Source organism: Hevea brasiliensis, chromosome 4, assembly GCF_030052815.1.
Source record: "Hevea brasiliensis isolate MT/VB/25A 57/8 chromosome 4, ASM3005281v1, whole genome shotgun sequence".
Lineage (NCBI taxonomy): Eukaryota > Viridiplantae > Streptophyta > Magnoliopsida > Malpighiales > Euphorbiaceae > Hevea > Hevea brasiliensis.
In genome coordinates this window covers 16,944,308-16,964,906 of record NC_079496.1, presented here as the reverse complement: position 1 = coordinate 16,964,906, position 20,599 = coordinate 16,944,308, and the positions used below count along the sequence as shown (strand labels likewise).

Genomic DNA, 20,599 nt, shown 5'->3' with positions numbered 1-20,599 from the left:
CACACCATCACGGCATTATCGAAATTCATCCTCTAGAATGGTAAAAATCTTGCAAAGAGATATGGTAATTAATTTCTTACGACAAGGAGGAACAATTTTCTGTGATTCTACGAATCCAATGATTCTGCAACTTTCATGTATTTTTTATACGAAGGTTGAAACGCTAATGTCATCCATGTAGAATTTTTTTTACAATTAATGGATCGGTGGACAGACCATAAATGGACGATCTGGTGCAGATTGAGAACCCATACTTTAAATAACAGAACTTGAACAGTAGTGGGAATTGTCGGAGGGTTGTTGCTTTTGCTTTCCAGATGAACAGCTAACTTGGTACTGTAATCGCTGCAGACTGCAGTCTGTGTGGTTTAATTAATAATATGATACGTATACACAGTTCTGGAGAGACTTCTATGCTTATGTCAAAGCTGAAATATAATATTTTTATTGTAAGATCCAGAGAGATTGGAGTGATAGCTTGGAAAGGCGCAGCTCTTAGTGGGTTTGGGTTTGTGTTTTAGGCAGCTTTAATTTCCAGGCCCATGGTAGAATTTTATGAAGCAACCTGCTGTCTAAAACTAAACTGGTTTGAATATGCTGGGCCTGTTCATGGAATATGAATTCAAGATGATTCGATTGAAGTTAAATTATTGAAATCATCATTAGTAAGAAACAGAATCAATACATAATTGCTGCAAAGAAATTAAATAGAAGTGTAGGTTCCCAACTCAGTATTGTCTGTGTCAAAGCCTTCCTCAGCCTCAGGCTTAAAACAACAGACGTAATTCATCTTGGACAATAAACTGGCGAGCAATGTGAGAGCTGCCCCTGCCTCAAAAACTCCCTTTCTCAATGTCTGACAATTTGGGTCCTCATAGAATATGGTCCTGTATTTGGTGTGTTGAATATTCTTCACAGAACCCACCAGCAAGCATCCCTCAGCAGCCAAGAATGTACTCCTAATTTATGCCATTGCATAAACATTAGAGATCAACCAAAACTCCATTTACCTGCAACCGAATTATAGTCACTTACAAGCAGATAATGGAAAGGACAAGTCTGCATCCTCCATGCTTTGGGGCCTTTCTGAAGCACAAGAAGAATGAAGAGGCCCTCATCGTGAGCACTTGACTCACCAAGAGTAGAACAAATGCAGTAATTCCTAAACTTGTTGCTATGTCTGAATCGTAGACGCAGTAGTTGTAGGATAATGTAGAATCTTGCATAACCTTGGCCTGACAAAAAAATTTATAAATCAATGTTATTTTATGATGTTCATGTTTGTACTAATTGGTGGGTTGCTAAATTGCTAGTTATTGACTGAATTTGCGTTGTGGAACTCCAACTGCAGTGTCAATTCATCATGATTGTGCAGTTGTATTTCTAAAACCTAGCACAATTGTCATCATCTATTTAATTATTGAACTTTCAATTGTTAGATCCCCAGTAGACGATTTTTGACCCAAGAACAGAACTCTGACATCCATCAAGGCCAAGCTACCCTTTGCCTGACAGTTACTCGGGAATAAGTTTCTTTCAAAGGTCTTTTACCTGCATATTTTGTGTCCAATTGCTTTGGCTATTGACCTTCTTGTAGATTAATTTAACAAAATGAAGTAAAAGAGAATTCTTGCAATATATATAAAGAAGAGAGAAAGATTGATGATATCTAAACTAAAAGGTAAGATGAGGACTAATACTTACAGTACTTCTCATCTGCTCAGCTTGAAGAGCTAGTGCAAAAGCAATGAAATCAAGAACAAAAACCACTATGAATAGAACTATTGATGCCATTTGCTTTCTCTGTGTCTCTCTGTCTCTCTGTCTCTCTCTGCGTTTAAATGATATAAATGATTGAGGAACAACCATACATTGACTATTAAGAACCGTCAATAATTCATAATCAAATATAATAAATATTTAAATATAGAATGAAGAAAGCAAGTTCCTTGCTTTGGGTAGAAACTTCAACTAGAAACAATAAGTTGACTTTGAAAACACATCCTAGGGGAATCATGGATCTATAAATATTGATGGGTTCTTTATTGATCTCCATGAATTTGCTACATCACTCTCCCTGTTTTTTCAAGAAACAGATGGACAATCATACACACATAAAAAATACACATTAGAGGCCCTATGGCCTCCTTGTTTAATTGGTTTATCGATTGATTATTACCTACTATAGATTTGACAAAGATAAAGAAAAGAGAACTCCGGGCTTATACATGACACAGGAGAGGAAGTCATTATTAATCTTCAACAGTATTGGACCCAGATCTGCTGTCTTGTTAATTGCCTCAGATATGATTTTCTTGGTATCAGACTCTGCTGCAAAGAGAGGTACGTTTCACTCCAAGAAAGAGCCCACAGCAGGAGGGCTATATAGAATTTTCAGATAGTGTATTTGGTACTAAAACAACTCGAAAACAGGTTTTTATCAAAAAAAGAGAATAAGAAGACTCAGCATAACTTGTTTAAATGTTCAATAAAGTACATTATCATTGCGTGGTATTGATACACAAACAATTGTCTTCACAAACAATTGTCTTCTATTATTCATCTGTATAGAAAAACCACAAAATTCTACATCATGAAGAAGAAGAAGACTAAATATTCATGAAGATATAAAGATAATTTGAGTATTCACAAACTAACACAAACTAAATTGAAGCTTTAATACATAAAATGCAAATCTTGGAAGGAATTGGTGCAAAGAGTCCAGGAAGTCACTTCTATACATGTCTATACCACCTTAAACAGGCTTATTTGTAGGTTCCCATACCCAAACCAGTGTCTCCACCGTATGGCTGGAAGCTGTCTCTGGCCTTGGAGTAGCAAATGTAGTAGAACTCAGAAACTATAGCAGTGAAGAAAGTAAAAGCTGCTCCTGCCCCAAAAACTCCCTTCCTCAAAGTCTGGCAGTCAGGAGGATTGTCACTGAAAATAGTCCTGTACTTGGTGTGATAGGCATTCCTCACCGAACCCGCCAACAAGCATACCTCAGCGATGAAGAAAAACACCCTGATAAAGAAAATTGCAGAGGTTCAAAAATAATAACACATTGCAAGAATTAGACCTTAAAAACTTTTAGATTTGAACATTGGGTATGGTCAAATACCAGCAAGTAATGAAGAGGATAACTGCCCAAGCCCTCGAACCTCCAGGATTCAAAGGCTTGCCACAGCAGAAACATTGACTTGCCACCATTATAAGGGCTTGGCTGGCCATGAGAAACAAAAATGCACCAACACCATAGCCAGTTGCAATGTCTGAGTCATAGACACAGTAATTGTAATTTATTTCAGAATCCTGCTTGATTATGGCCTGCAAAACAATATATTATTAATTGTCTAATTCGTCAAGAATTAGCTCCTCAGCTGCTGGTAATTGATCAATAACAGGAGACCCAAATCAATTGTCTATTCTTGAATATAACTGGAGAGAAAGTACAGGTATCAAAAAAAAAAAAAAAAGAAATTATAGCTGTTTGCAGTGGTTAAAGTGTTGGATATTAACATGTTAAATAAACGATAATAATTTTATTAACCAACAATCATCATGGGAAGATGCGCTAATTTCCATGCTTAGAGATAGCTATACAGTCCTGATTATAAAAAAATCAATCTGCCAGAACAATTTTCTTCATTATATCAGTAGATCTGGTAACCTAACTGTATATTAAGCAATCTGCAAGAAAAAGTTTCTTCACTGGAACCTTGTTTAATCCGTAGATCTGGAAACTTAATTTCAAACATTTAAGAACCACCCCTCCTGGACCTAAATCATTGAAACAGGCCCTAAAGGGTTCGGTTTAAGATCTCTGGTTCTTTGGACCAAAACCGACTCGGAGTAGGCCCGTGGCATATGACTAAGCTGTACCAGTGCACTTTTCCTGCCATTAGTGTTGTCAAGAAAATCCCGGAAGAGATATGCAAGTATAAATCTTCAATGATGTGTTAAAAGAGCTGTCCTGGTTATTCCAAAGTGAAAAACGCATTTTCTCTAACTGAAAATATAAGGAGAGAAATCAAGAATTCATTTTCAATTAGTCTAAAAGTTCAATCAAGATTCATTCACATTTCCCTTTCAGCACAATTTCCTAAACCCAGAAACCATTTAGTATTTTTTTTTCTCTTTTCATGTCTTAAATTTCCCCCTATTTCTTTCTGTTTTCTTGGAAGCCAAATAGACCCCATAAGAAGAATCACATAAAAATTCAAGAAACCATAAACATAAAATACTTACTGTGCTTCTTCTCTGCTCAGCTGCAACAGCCAAACCGAAGGCAATGAGATCTAAAACGAAGACCGTAATTAATAACAGTTTTGAAGCCATAGCTATATATGAAGTTCGACTACGTCCACAGATCTCTCTGTTCTTGATTCCTCTCACCCCTTCTCTCCCTCTGAAGAAGAGTCAAAACTGTATCTGTGTAAACTCTCTCTTCTCTAAATATAACAGTGCAAGTGCAAGCATAGAAAGAAACTGTGAAATGCAAGGAAATAGTGAGCGTAAAAAAGAAGAAAGAATCAACAAGACACCACACCAGTTGAGTTGATTGAAAATGGGTATTTCACCTGCAACTCAAAGATCTGCAACCGACTTTTCAATTCAAAAACCTTTTTGGTACATAATATGCTTTCGTTTATGGCATAGTACAAGTGCTTTCTTGCTTGAAAGGGGTAGGTAAGTTGGTTGAAAGGGTATTTTGGGTAATTTAACAGCAGTAACGATTCAATACCACTACTGCCACCCGCCATCATATTAGATCCAAGCTGGAGAAAACTCAAAAATATAAGAATTTAAATATTTTTATTTTCTTAAAATTCAAAAATATTATATATTCTACTACAATTAAAAAAAATAATTAAATTAAGTAAAATTTTGTCCATACAATAATGGCTTTCGGTGTTTTAACTATATATATTTTTTATTTATATTATTTAATAACATAATATTTATATTAATATTTATAAACCAGAGAAATACCTAAAAAAAGATTTTTTTTTTTTTATTTTTTTGTGTGTTTCAGGGGACCACACCAGGAAATAGCTTTTAGATGGAGCCTGAAGCTTAAGATTTTGCCACTGCACTTGTCGGTGGAGAATGGAGCTGAGGAGGAGCTTTTCCATTGACCAATGATCTTCAATTAGGTTTATCCTGGTTGATCTCACTCCCAAACCATTTCTGAATATAAAATTTTAATTATTTATATTTGAATCTTTTTCTCTTATAAAAAAAATTATATTATATTTATATTATGATATTAATTAATGATGAATTAATTTAGTAATTTAGTAAAAAAAATTAATATTAAAATAAATTAAGTCAGTGCAATAAATTAATAAATCCAGGAAATTTTATTTTGGATTAAAAAAATGGGATAAGATGTAGGAAACTTCGAGGGATGCTTAAAATTGCAGAAAGGGAAGGCAGAAAGAGATCCTTAGCTTTCAATGCTGGTTGTCATTTGATTATCAATGGGCTCCACCGGCATGTCCTACAGCTGGGCACAGTGCATACCTCGCTTTCGCTGCCTGTTCACCAATAACTTACTGCCATCTAAGAATGGAATACGATGCCATGTGGGGCCTGCATCTTACCTGCATATCACTGTCATACACAACAAATACTATATTTTCCTATCTTATGCTTTATCAAAGGCAGCCATAGGAGGATGATGATAGACACAGCTCAGCAGCATCTCACCCTCTTGTAGTCTTTAGCCAGCCCAAAGACCCCAGAGTTGCCAACCATGGCGTCTTCAACCAAGCCAAGTTAACTACACTACATTGTCGAAACACAATGTAGGTTTCCAGAAGTCCACAAGCAAAAACTATTTATACCTCGGAGATGGTAGGGAAAAACCCACAATCCAAGTTGGAAGGAATCCCTCTCAACTCCAAAGGGGCAGGAGAGGCAGCAGAAGTGGAGGACTGAGCCCCGAGTAAGCAAGAGCCAAGAGAAAACAGTTTCTCTCTCTCACTAGAACCTACAGAGAGGCAGAGAATTATTGCCTTAGCTTAAAAGTTTTAGAAGAAGAAGTCTGCACTTGCTGAAATTAAACTTCCCAACATTAAACATAGAAAAATTTCAAAAGACAAGTGTTTAGGCTCCAACAACAAGAACAATCCTTTCATTCCTGAATAGATAACAAAGAAAATAATTGGATGCACTGTAACAAGCTAACAATAACTCATTACAGGGTTGTGAGATACATACAACCACAATTTTGAGTATAGATTGCAAAGTTTTAAAAAGGGTTTCAGTGTACATCAAAACAGATACAAAAAAACATACCAATAAAAACTTAATTTCTTTACACTCACACTATGCAGTACCAAACCCTGATAAATTACAAAACATGCCGCTTCTCATATTGGCACCAACACCAAAGGCCTTATTATGTATGGGAGCTATCTACCATCTTTCAATTCCTTTTTTTTCCCCCCCTTTTTTTGTTTACTCAATCATTCGGCAAGCATAAGATCAATTGGTAGTAGAGGTCCGGCTTTTCCTTCCGAACAGAAGAAGCTTTCTAAAGCCTTTAGCAGCTTTCGGAGAGGTTTCATCACTGTTCCACTTCTTCCTAGAGTGGACTGTTTCTGGGTTTATTTCAGCAGGTGGTGGGGTTGATATTTGAATTTCAGATTTTTCTGGTGAAGGCACATTTTCAGTTTTCATACCATTATCTCTGATATTTTCAGCAGAAAGGTTTAAATCTTCATTTGGTGATTCTGGCACAGGATGTTTTGTCATTTCAGAAGTATAATGATCATGATCACCTGAAGTTTTAATGTTTTCAGCAAGAATTGGAGCTGCCATAGATAATCCCTCATCATCACCTTTTAAGTGATCCAGTTGTGCAGATGAGTCCATGTGGGGCACACTGCCACTGTAGCCCTTATCATTTGAAGTAACAGTTCGTGAAATCATATTTCCTTCATCTTTCTCTAGTGAATCAACGCTGTGCAACTCCTTAATGTCTTTAAATTGGTCGATGCTTTCGGTAGCTGGTACCTTTTTCAGCTCCTCTGCTGCAGCTACCTTGCTTTCTTTCTTTTGAGGAACATTAGGTTTCACAGTCTTTGGGCTCAATTTCTTGTCAGCCCCAGCAGTCTTCTGTGGCAAACCATTAGCCTTCGAGGATGCCTTTTTGGGCTCGGCAGGTTTTGATTGAGCTGATTCCACCTTTGGTATTGTTCGAGCAGAGGCAAGACGATCAATGGTGGAACTCCTAAACAATGTTTTCTTAGTCTCTTGGCTTGGAGGCTGGGTTTTGGACTCCTCATTCTTTAAGGAAGATGTTCTTTTCACTAGCATTCTCTTGGAAGTTGCTGGACTATTGCCACTAGCACTCCTTTCAGCAATTCTCTTCTGGCGTTGAATCAATAACTCTTCCATTCTCTTTCTTTTCTCTTCTTCCTAAGTTGAAGAAAGGTTGAAGAAAATGAGATAAAACGAACAGGAACATTAAAAAATGTCAAGGAGGAGCACAGACAAGGGGAAATTAAATAATGACAAATAATTTCATATTCTTTGTGCCTGTTGCAGCGTAAATCACAAAAAAATCATTTGAGAGTCGATGAAAGAGTTACATCTCTCGCTATTCCCCATGAAGCAATGAAACAAAGAGAAGAAATGCTTTAAAATGGTTATAGAAGGAAACGCTTGCAAAGTATTTTCTTTCCTCATCTATAATTCATTTAGAAAATGGAAAATAACTTAAAGAACTTGTTAAATACCTTGTCAGATTTGCCTCTCTGAACTGTGGTTATGCCTACAGAAGTTGGTTTCTTGGTCCTTGACATTAAGGAAGATTTGCTCTTTCCAAGAGATGCATTTGAAACTTTTGACCTTGCTTCCTTACCAGGAATCTTTCCTCCAGCATTTCCACCAGGTTTGCCATTAGTGCCCTTACCATTAGAAGGAAGCTTATCTTCGGCAGCATTTGTTTCAATACCAGATTGTTTTACATTGGCTTCAGTAGATAGAAGGTCATTCTCATAGTCCATTTCTGGAGTCCAAGATGACATAGCATTCTCTGCAGCTGAATCTCTCCCAAGCACCATGTAAAGGTCTTCTGGTTCGTGAGTGCCATATGTGCCAGCCTTATCATGAGTGATTTCAGAGGTGGCGTTATCGTATTTAGTAGCTTCAACTATATCTGCAGCCATGCTTATATCTGTTCTTAACATAGATTGAGATTGATCGTCTAAAAATGGTCGAGCTTGGATCATGAATGAGTCATCAACTAGAACATCTTTCTTACTTTTCTCAAAGCGAAAATGATCATCAGCCAATGATGAAGCATAATCACCATCAAATGTTCTAAGATTCATATTTTCATCCTTGTTTGCTGGCTTATCCGGTTGGTTGCTGATGAACCAATCTCCTTCTTTTTGACTTTTGATCATCAGAGATTCAGTGGAATGATCAGAAACAGTAGTTCGCCGATGGTTCCCTGGCTCATCAGTTCTTTGAGAAAATAACATCTCCTCATTCGTGCCATCCCTTTTCTTTGTCATTGACTTGAGATTTTCACCAGATTCGAAGTTTCCAATGCGAAATTGATCTTCATTACCTGTTTCCCTCTTGTCTGCGACAAAGGAATCAATTGAAATTGCTCTTTGCTTAGATATTTTCTCAGATTCCAGGTTAAATGCCAACAACATTCTCTCCTCAGAGCTCTTGGCTGTAGAGTGCTGTTGAACCTGTAAAGGATGTGGATCAGTTTCAAAGGAGTCTAAATCCTTATCCTTCAAAAGAAGGTCCTGGAAAGCACCCCACTGTTCATTTCCTTTTTGTCCCTCCGTATTATTGGCAGCTACTTTCTTCTTATCTTCGTCATTTGAATTATCTATAGTGCTGCGATTTGATTTCTTATGATGACGTGAGGTTGATTTATGTCGTCTTTCCAATGAACCAACAGCTTCCTCCACCTGCTGCTTGAGAGCTTCTCCATCAATGAAATCATCCCCATCAGATGTCTCATCAGACATGCTTCCCTTTTCCCCATCCCTCTTAGAGGTAATGTAATTAATGTTGCGGATGACAACCTTTCTTGAGGACTTCTTCCCATGCTTCTTTCTTTGTACCTGCTCAATTGAAGACTGCTTTTCGCCATTCTGCAAATCATTGTCCGATTCTGTCTCCGAGCTAGAATAACTAGGTTCAGTGGAATCATCTTGGTTTGAAGTTTCCATTCCTTTGTCATGTGCAGACTTTTTTTTCCTAGATGATGATTTATGCTTTTTATGACCATCTGGTTCCCAGTCATGCCGGAGGCCAGAATCATCCACTTTTGGAGGCCACTGCATATTCCCTGGAAAATATGGGGGGGCAACTTGCATACCAGGAAAAAGGTAGCCTTGATATGGGGGCATTTGTTGAAATACAGGTCCTTGAAAATTGTGCATGTATTGAGGAAGATGGTTCGGCCATGCCATCGGCATTTGAGCTTTGCCATCTGTTGATTGCACTGCAGCTGATGTTGGCAAACTACTTTCTGTAAAAGAAGTTCATCAACATAAAAAATTGGCCACTTATAAAGGTTTAAACTATCTCTAGCTTTGCCACTAACAAAGGTTTAAACTATCTATAGCTTTCTACTGATTTTAGTCACTAAAAATGACGACAAAGCAATGCAATGAAAACTGGTAATACAGAAAAAAGACCCCAGTTAATTCAGGACTTGCAAATTAGCATGCACTAGAAAACAAAACATGAATCACCACCTGATTGCAAGATGACATTGAATGGTGACCATAAAAAGTTGTAAGGCAAGAGTGACAACACTTGTATCCCAAATGCTCTTTACAGAAAGGAGAGTGATCTATGGTATTTATATGAATTTAACCGTACCAAGCAACTGTAACTTCAAAATTATACAGGTGAATATAATTCTAGAAAATAATGCAACTGTAAAGAGGCAAAATCTGACACAAGTTTCATTATGTTTGCTATGCACCATGAATATGAGACAAATATTTTGAAACACAAGAATATAAAATGATTAGGGGAATAGAAAAATTCTACCATACCTTGGTTTAGGTCTGAACTTCCAAGACTTGAGTCAGACACCGATGCATCTATTGAGCCATTCAGTTTCCCACCAGAGAGACCACCGATTTGGCTAGGATAATTTTCCTCACTGGCAAGCACTATTCCAGAAGTTCCAAGATAAGGTAACTCCAGTCTAGATGCCTGCATCGCTGCAATTTCATCCATCCAAAGCCGATCTTGATTCTTTTTCTTGCATAATTCCACAAAATTTAAACATGCTTCCCTGATTGAAATCAAATATAGATCTTAAGCTGTTGCTGCTACTGCTATTACTACTAATGACGACGATCATTGATAAAAACAAAAATGATAATGGTGAAAATGGAAGGGATTGTGAATACATTTCTAAAATAACTTTATGAAGATGGCCAGAGAAATACTACTGCATGGTGAATAACAATTTCAATCAAGAATCTTGAAAACAAGATGAAGCTCTAAGATAGACATGCTTAAAACAAAAGCATGTGAAACTGAGATAAACCTCTTTTTACCTTGGGGAAAGGGGAATTCAAACTTTCCTCCTCTTTACATGAAATATGTAGCTACCAGATAAAATGTTTGTAACCACAAAGATAAACACCCATAAAACCGAAGTACTAAGCATTTTATGTTCATCTGACAACACAATAAAGCATCACGAAAACAAATCAGACATTTATTATGTTATTCAACAACACCAGTTGGTCTAGTAGCTTCTCTTTTAATTTGCCTCAATATGGGGTGGTTATTCTACATGATGTAGCTCAATGACCAAAATGAAATGTGTGTTTTTGTCATAAACCAATTAATTTTGGCCCCCAGTCACCTCCAAAAGACATTTACAGTTTATCAGAGTGATGACTTGGATCCTTTTATACCTTAAACGTGAAGCTCCGAAAGCATCAGCAAAGGAGATAAGATCATTTATACAGTCCAGTTCAAATCCAGTAACCAAAGCCCGAGCATATGCCATTGCCTGCTCTTTGTGAAGCACAGCTTTCCTAGTTTCCAAAGCACGTTGAAGTCGAACCCTGTTCATCACCCGAGCTGAACAGTCAACCATGATAATTCAAATGCATTCTATTGAATATATTTCATCACCAAATTGCAAGATCAGATAATTTACTTGGAATTGTCTTCCTGTGCAGCATCATCAGCTCCATCATGATCTCTTTTAGACTATAATGGGGCATCAAAATCATGACTAAAATTATGATGTGAGGATTGTAGGAAACATCACCAGACTATATATTATGAGATATTTCAACTAATCACATACCTTAGATGAGACAGTGGACTTTTGGTAATTTCCACCAGAACCTGATTTTCAGGTCAATAAAAGGTGATTAGTTAACATGACAGAAATTTTGAGACTGAAATTACATGATATATGTAAAACAAATAAAAAAAGATAGAATGCTATAACTTCCTGGCACTTAAAATCTGTGGTAATAGATGCTATTATTAAGAAATGCGGATTTTAGCCCCAAGTATACCTTCAACATCTGCATTCTCATTTGATTGAACTGAAGTCTCAATCTGCTCTAGTTCTGTCTCTATTGTCACAAATCTCTCAAGAATTTCTGGTGTGCCAACAAATCTCACGAATCTGTCATTACAAGAACAATGCTCAGATACCAATATCAAAGTGAGAAATCCACATAGATTAATTAGCTAGAAGATGATGATTACTTCAGCTACCAGACACTTAAGGATCCCAATCTAAAGGCCCATTTATTTTTCCTGCTTCATTTTCTACATTAGTGCAATAGCCATATCAGACAACCAAGTATTTGATAAATTTGCGGATGAAAAAGATTAGATCAAACTACTACAGCTAAATCTTTGAATTCCATTTCAAGGCTGAAGTATTTCAATGAAATTTAATACCACAGGAGCGAACCAATAAATGTATTAAATTAAACTTATCCAATTATTTCAAAATCTTTCCCAATTGAGCCCATTCCATATCAATGATCTCAACTAGTAATGCAAACAAAATACATATTTGGCTCAATATCAATCTGAAAATCAAGATCTACAACAATTAGACAACCGACCATAAATTCAAAATTTTTACTTGAAAAATAAGGAGAAGAAATTCATCGCCCCTTTTCAAATAACCAGTAACTCGCGAGCTTTTTTTTTTTTTTTTTTTTTGGGATTTTGATTCAAATCTGGTCAAATTAAGAAGATGGAGAGGGAAAGATTTGCAATTGTACTTGTTGCAATTCAATAACCTCCCAGTTGGTTCGCCGCAGCAGTTCGCAGCAATGCAACTGAGAAATGGACACATAACGAAGCAATAATACTGTCGAAAAGAGGAATCCGCGAAAAGGGTTACCTCTGGAGAGTGGCCTTAGTAAACCAGTGGGTATTTGCAGGGAGAGGACGAAGCGAGATGGAGTAGCCACCTTTGAAAATCTGATCTTTAGCTGTTTTTAAATGAAAAAGGAACGGCTCTAGAAGCCCAGATGCCAATTTCTCACTCGCACCACCAGCAAAAATCACCAGATCACATCTTCAAGAACCGATTCAACAAAAAAGAAGAAAGAACATATCAATCATCAGAAGAAAAGAAAAAACCCCACTAGAATTGCCAGTGTGCATGCAAATAAGAAATGCATATACCTGGTTCTGGTTGGAGTGAGCTGGAACAGAACATGCTCAAGAATAGTTCTTGAGTCCATGGTTAGAGTGAAAACAAAACACACACAGGGAGAGAGAGAGAGAGAGGTTCTCGTTTCAGAGAGAATTTTCAAAGAAACATGTTTTCTTATTTTTACAGTTGTTGAGCAGTTGCCGTTGTTGTTATTACATTTACACAACCTTTTTCCTTGGATTCTTTGAGAAAGAAAGAAAGAGTGACAGATAGTTTTGGATTGTGGTGGTGGAGGAAGGTAGAAGGAGGAGGAGAACAAAAGATGGAGTTTACGATATTTTGTAATTGTTGGACACTACTGTGGGGTCCGAAATGAACACAGGTCCCACGTGAAATGCCGACAAGCACTCTCTCTATTACAGAAGATACAGAGAGTGTTGTGTTGCGAAGCGAAGGAAGAATGAATCTAAGGTGGGTTGATGTAATGGTTTTTTGTATGTTTCCCAATGAAACAGAGGGTGAAAAGCGGTTAGTTGAGAAGTCAGTTTCCGTTTGTACTGATAAAGAAATAGTAAAATAGTAAACGACACGCTCTCAAGTTTTGCTTGGCTTAGCTCTCACTGTGCCTGTGAGCGGCAGTGAAGAGGTAGAGTGAGGATGTGGCAAAGGATGATAACTCTCTGACTCAGCGTTTCTGTTCCTCTACTACATGAGCATGCAGATTCCATCCTCAAATTAGGTGTCCTCTAATTTCATTTATTATTCATTTTATATGGTCTAAACAATTTGATTTACAGTTCAAACCAATCCTAACCATATACAATTTTATTCCCTTTAAAAATTATAAAATTTTTTCATCAAATTGTTAGATTAATCACAGCTTGCATTGCAAAGATCAAGTTAGGAATATTTTAAATTATTTTTCCAGAAAATTATTGAATTTATTAGCATGGCATTGCCACTTCCATTTGGGTAAAAGCAAATTTGCAATCATGAATTTGTGCGTACTAAGTCATGACCTTAAGCTAAAATGTGGTTGACACATAGCTATGATTAAACATAATGTTTAGGGGAAATGAAATGAAAATTATTGGACACTTATACCAACTTGAAGAGGGCCCTATGATTGGCTTTGGTATGAAGACTTGCCACTTAAATTCCATAATGTACTTGTGGTTTCACTTCAACCACAACTTCTTCACCCAATAATTAATTAAGGGTGTCCACGTCGGGTTATCTTATCACATAGCCATTTTTCAGTGCCAACAAACGTTACTTTAATAATTTTAATAGATAAATAATTTTAATTTATATTTTTTAATTTTAATATATACAAATAAAATTGTCTTACAATTTTTATAATTATTTTATATATTATTTTTTATATAGACTAAACTTTTTATTTCTCTAGTTTTTATTAAAAAATTTATAATAATAATATAATAATATAATAAAAATATTAATTAAAGATATAGAATCATTTGAAATTGTTTCAATCATATAATTATCTTTAATATTTTAAATATCAAAATTTTATTACACCCTTTTAATATAAAGAAATAAAAATATATTCAAATATTATTTTTATTTGTTAATATTTATATTATTCTTAAAAGTAATGTAAAAAAAAAAGAGAAAACAAAATTATATATATGTACAATATAAAATTATAGGTATATGTAATAAATATATGTTAATGTATTATAACTTATTTTGTTATAATGATTATTTATTATAATATAATAATTTTTTTTTATAAAAAATGTCATACAACAATACCATAAAAAATAATATCATATGTCAATTACTGAAAAATACATACTTATTTTATATAAATAGATTAATTTATTTACCTTTTAGGCCCTTAATTATAACTTTGGAATGTCTCACAGCAAATATCTATCATTAATAATATATTACTTTTTTCAAATACAAAGGTGATTAATAAGAAAATATTAATGATGCAATGTCAAATGTGGATATGATCTAAATGAAAGCAGTCAAAGAAGAAGCATACACTAATTCCATTACCTTAGCTGGAGGTATATGATTATTATTATTATTATTATTATTATTATTATGAAACATTGTCAATGATGATGATGACCACACACCCATATGATCTATGACATTAAAGGGTCCATACTTTTATGACCATTTTCATTTTATTTCTTTGTAGTTTTATCCATTGATGAGGAATTTCAACCACCATCATTATCATACGAGCAAAATTTCCATTCCATCTGTGGAGGGAAGGATAATATTCAGTATTCATAACTATCTTTACTCCAATCAAGTCTATATAAATAAATTTAGCATTTCTAAATAATGAAATTAGTCGGATTTTTATGTAGGTGTAATTCTAAAAAAAAATTAAAATTTTGCTCCAATCTATTTTTTTTTTTAATTTTGAGAATTTAAATTAAATTAATCAATTTAGTTATAAATATATCCACTTTATCAAATTAATTAAAATTAAAATAAAAATTAAAATGATTCTATTAAAAGTAATTTTATAAAATGGGTTGAATATTATTTTATTAAATCTTTCATTCATGCATCTTTTTCTTTTCAAACACATCAAATATAGCTTAAATTCCAGTTTTTATGAACATAATGAAAAATATTTCACATTAAAAATGTGAAAACCCATTCTAAATGTTTGGATATTTCTATCTAATAATTTAAGAATTTTGGTTAGAATGAATTTTAATGTGACGGATGTTGTTAAAATTATTTCCCTATTGGACTAGTTTTAGCAATCAAATTGAATACAAAATTCAAGCCCACTTTTTATGGGCTTTCATTTATATTATGCTTCTTATATAAGTCCTGTCATACCTTACCTCTCTATAAGGCATAACATGATTTCGTAGTATACCTAATGAATTACTGAATTTCGCTTACCGATAACTCATTAAATATGCTATAAGGGATTTTAAACCAATTTCCATTCCTTTTAAAGTATAAGGCAATGTTGAATAATTACTAAAAAGCCTTTAATTGAAGTTTATGTCATGAATTCAAATTTTGATTTATTTGGGATTTCGAATGTCACGACCCAACCTATGGGCCGGACCGGCACTAGGACCTGGGCCAGCCTAAAGCCCCCGAGGCCCGTAGTAAGCCTAACTATTCACTTAACCTAACTCTAAGGCCCATTTGGGCCCAATTTCAAGAAATCAACCGAACAGAGTCTGGCCATAAAATGGACCTTTCAACGGGGATTTTTTGACTCACCCGACCTGTAAACATAATAAATACTCAATTGGGGAGCTCAGCTCACCCTCCACATACTCATCAGCATAAAAATAAATGGGAGCTCAGCTCCCTCATCCAATCCATCAAACATGCATAGAATATTAAGTTTACAGGTCCAAAATAATAATTTAGTTTACAGACCCATATCAAATAAACATTTCTAACACATGCAGAAATTCTAAGATTTAACAAGTTTATACAAACGTTAATAATCGACCTGCGAGGAAGAAAGCAGGTTAATATAAAAAATATCCTCCTGTGGCCTGAAAAAATATTGAACAGGAGTGAGCGTTCGACTCAGAGAGTAAAATATCAATTTTAACCATAATCTCTATAACTATCTAAAACTAATGCACCCTGTAAAGTGAAATGCAACATCAACAACATTTTCACATCATAACATCATAAAGGTAATTTGGAGCACTCACACACCCTGTGATATCAATCATAATATATGGGAGCTGGTCCCCTATACAGCTCTCTTAAATCCAACCTGGTGCCAGCGAAGAACTCAAGCTGGACTTTCGCTTAATAAACCAAATCGGGGGTCCCAGTGAAGAACTCAAGCCGTGACTACCCCCCGAAGGATTGGGTCCCAGCGAAGATCTCAAGCCGTGACTACCCGTCCTATCCATAGTCCACACCACATCACACGCACGCCAACGCACGCACACTGCTCCAAATTACCACAGCAACATACATGGCACTTTCACAGTTATGAATGCAACATAAATCGTGCCTAAAGTTTATCTACATAGATATATGCATATAAGTGATGCATGGGCATGCTTGAACATATAATAATAGTAAAATTACAATTAAAATTAATATTTTACTCACAGACTTGACAACGGTTACTGTGGCGGCTGGGCGGAGGAAGAAGGCTGTCCCGGCTCACCTGACAATTACATTATAATTATTTAATACAAATGACTCAATACAATCAATAAAAGACCAAATACGTCCTAAGTCGTGCCGAAAATCGTGAGTCTCCCATATACATAGGACCAACCCAACCTGCAAAATGGCTCAAAACACACTTCTATATTCACAATCTATATATCCACAACTCAATCACATCACACAGCCCCTCCTGGGCCCATCAAATCAGTCATCCATCACAATATGTAAAATTTCAATTTAGTCCTTATAATTGATCATTTTTGCAAAAACTACCCAAACAAGCTCTAAAAATTCTAAAACTTTGGCCCGCGGTCCTTAGCAATATTACTAGGCTATTGCAAAAAGAATCATAATTTTCTGAGCTACCACGAATATTTTATGAATTTTTAATCCTATTTAAGCACTAGAAAATTACGAAAAAGCAAGGTTCGGGTTTACCTTTGCCAATTCTGACTTCGGGAACGTGCTCGGGACATCTGACAATGGGGGGGTAGCCAAAACCTCGGTCCAATTCGGAGACTTTTCCGGTAACGGGTCTGTCTGGCCGAAAATTCACAGACTTGGGCAACTGTCGAATTTCTGCGAATTGAATATACCTACACGAAGCCCACGACACGGGGGTTAGTACATAAATTTTTTAGAATTTTCTAAGCTCATTTAATGCTCGAAAATACATTGCGAAGTTCCGTGGGACCCACCGAAAAACGGTGTCGGAAAAATTCAAAATTTATGTCGCTGCGAAGCTCTCGACGAGTGGAGCGCTCTGGTACTCTCGGTTTTCTCGTGGGATTCACGGTTTGCGAGAAATCTAGCCCGAAAGTCAAAATGGGCTAAAACTTCCTGGGCAAAAATTGGACAAATAACTCAATGGATTTCGATGTTCTTGGTGTCTATGGAAAGCTCTCGACGAGTAGATGAATTTAGACACAAGACCCGGTCCGATTAGTGGCCGGATTGGTCGAATTTTGGCTGGGAAGGTGAACGGTCGCGCTCGCGCTGCGCGTCGCTTCTGGAGCCGTTTTCTGGCGTTCCAGGCGGCGGCCGGCCGTGGGGGAGGGTTGAGGCGGCCCGCCGGTGAGGTAGGGAGTCAGGGGAGGTGGCGGCGCAGCAAGGGGAGGAGGGAGGAGAGAGAAAAAAGAGAGAGAAGGGGAGGAGGTCGGACGCGCGCGGGGAAGGGAAGAAGAAAAAGAAAAGGCCGGTCCGATTCGACCGGTCCGATCCGGTCCGGTTCGATTCGGCCAGTTCGATTCAGGATACAAAATTTTTGAATTTTTACTCTGCCTCGGGACCGAAAACGAGATCCAAAAATTTAGAAAAAATTCCAGAAAACTCAGAAAAATTCGTAGACTCCAAATATATTTTTAGTTTTGCCACGTGGTCTTTAAATTAATTTTTAAAAATCATCAAAGTTTATATTTTCAGAAAATCGAATCCGATTTTTAAAATCCGAAAAATCTCAAAAAAAAAATCCTGAAATTTAAATAAAATTAAAATACCAAAAATGCTCATAAAATAATAAAATTTAAAATTTTGTGGTGTTACATTCTTCCCCCCTTATAGAAAATTTGTCCTCGAATAGGCAGAATAAAGCACATGATTATACATTGAACAAATAAGGGTACTTGCTACGCATGTCCCGTTCTGACTCCCAGGTGCACTCTTCCACTGACTGACTCCTCCACAAAACCTTAACCATAGGGATCTGTTTGGATCTTAGCTGTCTCACTTGGTAGTCCACTATGGCTACAGGTTGCTCCTCAAATGTCAAGTTCTCTTTTAGCTCTATTACATCTGGTTGTAGTACATGAGAAGGATCTGGAATGTATTTCCTGAGCATGGAGATGTGAAATACGGGATGAACATGAGAAAGGTTGGGTGGTAGCTCCAATCGATAGGCAACTGCTCCAACTCTATCCGTAACCTCAAAAGGTCTGATATATCGAGATGCCAACTTGCCCTTCTTTCCAAATCTCATGACTCCCTTCATCGGAGAAACCTTCAGGAATACATAGTCGCCTACTGCAAACTCCACATCCCTCCGTCTGGGGTCTGCATAACTCTTCTGCCTACTGAAAGCTGTTTTCAATCGTTCCCTGATTAAAGGAACTACCTTTGAAGTGTACTGCACTAGGTCTACATCATGCACCTTCGCTTCTCCCATTTCTGTCCAACACAGAGGAGACCTACACTTTCTTCCATATAGTGCCTCATAGGGTGTCATCCCTATGCTGGAATGATAACTGTTGTTGTAGGCAAACTCCAACAAAGCTAGCTGATCATCCCATTGACCTTCAAAATCCAAAACACTCATGCGAAGCATATCTTCCAGTGTTTGGATTGTCCTTTCGGACTGTCCGTCTGTCTGAGGGTGGAAGGCCGTACTGAAGTTCAACTGTGTACCAAGTGCCTCCTGCAACTTTCTCCAAAACCGAGAAGTGAACTGGGGCCCTCTGTCAAATATTATGGAAGCTGGAACTCCATGCAATCTGACTATTTCTCAAATGGAGAGTCGGGCGTACTGTGCCACCGAATACATAGTCTTCACAGGCAAAAAGTGAGCTGATTTGGTTAGACGGTCCACAATTACCCATATTGAATCATATCCTCGCATGGTACGAGGCAACCCAGTCACAAAATCCATAGTGATCATTTCCCACTTCCATTTTGGGATAGGGAGCTCTTGCAGCTTCCCTGACGGTCTCTGGTGTTCAAACTTCACCTTCTGACAAGTCAAGCACTTGGACACAAAGTCTGCTATGTCTCTCTTCATGCCATTCCACCAGTAGCTATCTTTCACATTATGGTACATCTTGGTGGAACCTGGGTGGACACTGTACAGTGTATAGTGTGCCTCTTGCATGATTTCATTTCTGAAATTGTCCACATTGGGCACACATATCCTTGAACCTTGCACTAGGGCGCTATCATTGGCAAATCCAAAGTCACCACCTTCACCTTGCTGTACTCTTTCTATGATCTTCATCAATTGTTGGTCTCTGTGCTGGGAAACTCTAACTCTGTCTCTCAAGTCTGGCCTCACTGAAAAATGAGCCAGCAATACCCCCTCATCTGAAAGATCTAGGATTAAACCTTGATCCATCAACTCATGTACCTCCTGAATCAATGGTCTCTTCTCCACTGATATGTGCGCCAAACTGCCAGAAGATTTCCTGCTCAAAGCATCTGCCACTACATTGGCCTTCCCAGGGTGGTACTGGATAGTGCAATCATAGTCTTTCAGAAGCTCCATCCATCTCCTCTGTCTCAAGTTTAAATCCCTCTGTTGGAAGATGTACTTCAAACTCTTGTGGTCGGTGTATATCTCGCACACTTCACCATACAGGTAGTGTCTCCAGATTTTTAGTGCAAAGACTACAGCCGCCATTTCCAAATCATGGGTGGGGTAGTTCTGCTCATGCCTCTTCAGCTGTCTTGAAGCATAAGCCACTACTTTTCCATTCTGCATCAAAACACACCCTAGGCCAACTCTGGAGGCATCACAGTACACGGTGTATCCTTCACCACTCATAGGTAGTGTCAACACAGGGGCAGTGGTTAGATACTCCTTAAGCTTCTGGAAGCTCTTCTCACAGTCATCTGTCCAAATGAATGGAACATTCTTCTGAGTTAACTTAGTTAAGGGAGCTGCTATCCTGGAAAAATCTTGCACAAAACGCCTATAGTAGCCAGCTAGGCCCAGAAAACTTCGCACCTCAGTGACTGTTGTAGGCCTAAGCCAATCAGTTACAGCTTCAATTTTCTTGGGATCCACTTGAATACCTTCCC

General features: G+C 37.0%; 2 protein-coding genes across 5 annotated transcripts; both read right to left on the bottom strand.

The window, feature by feature from the left end:
* Window positions 1-636: 636 nt before the first annotated feature.
* Window positions 637-4,855, bottom strand: LOC110657000 (uncharacterized). 4 transcript variants are annotated; one of them, XM_058145457.1, is made up of 4 exons: window positions 4,581-4,855; window positions 1,705-4,488; window positions 1,036-1,235; window positions 637-959 (listed from the first exon to the last, which is right to left on the bottom strand). In XM_058145457.1, the coding sequence occupies exons 2-4, from the start codon at window positions 1,867-1,869 to the stop codon at window positions 704-706; spliced, it is 621 nt and encodes a 206-aa protein (XP_058001440.1). In that variant the 5' UTR covers window positions 1,870-4,488; window positions 4,581-4,855; the 3' UTR covers window positions 637-703. The 4 variants fall into 4 exon arrangements, with proteins under 4 accessions (XP_058001440.1, XP_021669724.1, XP_021669732.1 ...); XM_021814032.2 differs by lacking the exons at window positions 637-959; window positions 1,036-1,235 and having other exon boundaries at window positions 2,530-3,024; window positions 3,122-3,327; window positions 4,249-4,488; window positions 4,581-4,729; XM_021814040.2 differs by lacking the exons at window positions 637-959; window positions 1,036-1,235 and having other exon boundaries at window positions 2,530-3,024; window positions 3,122-3,327; window positions 4,249-4,408; window positions 4,581-4,715.
* Window positions 4,856-6,110: 1,255 nt separating this feature from the next.
* Window positions 6,111-13,028, bottom strand: LOC110656979 (COP1-interacting protein 7). Its single transcript, XM_021813998.2, has 9 exons — window positions 12,679-13,028; window positions 12,392-12,568; window positions 11,544-11,656; window positions 11,327-11,367; window positions 11,174-11,226; window positions 10,926-11,078; window positions 10,047-10,291; window positions 7,749-9,511; window positions 6,111-7,428 (listed from the first exon to the last, which is right to left on the bottom strand). Exons 1-9 carry the CDS (start codon window positions 12,735-12,737, stop codon window positions 6,493-6,495), a joined length of 3,540 nt encoding a protein of 1,179 aa, XP_021669690.2. The 5' UTR covers window positions 12,738-13,028; the 3' UTR covers window positions 6,111-6,492.
* Between the last annotated feature and the right edge of the window lie 7,571 nt (window positions 13,029-20,599).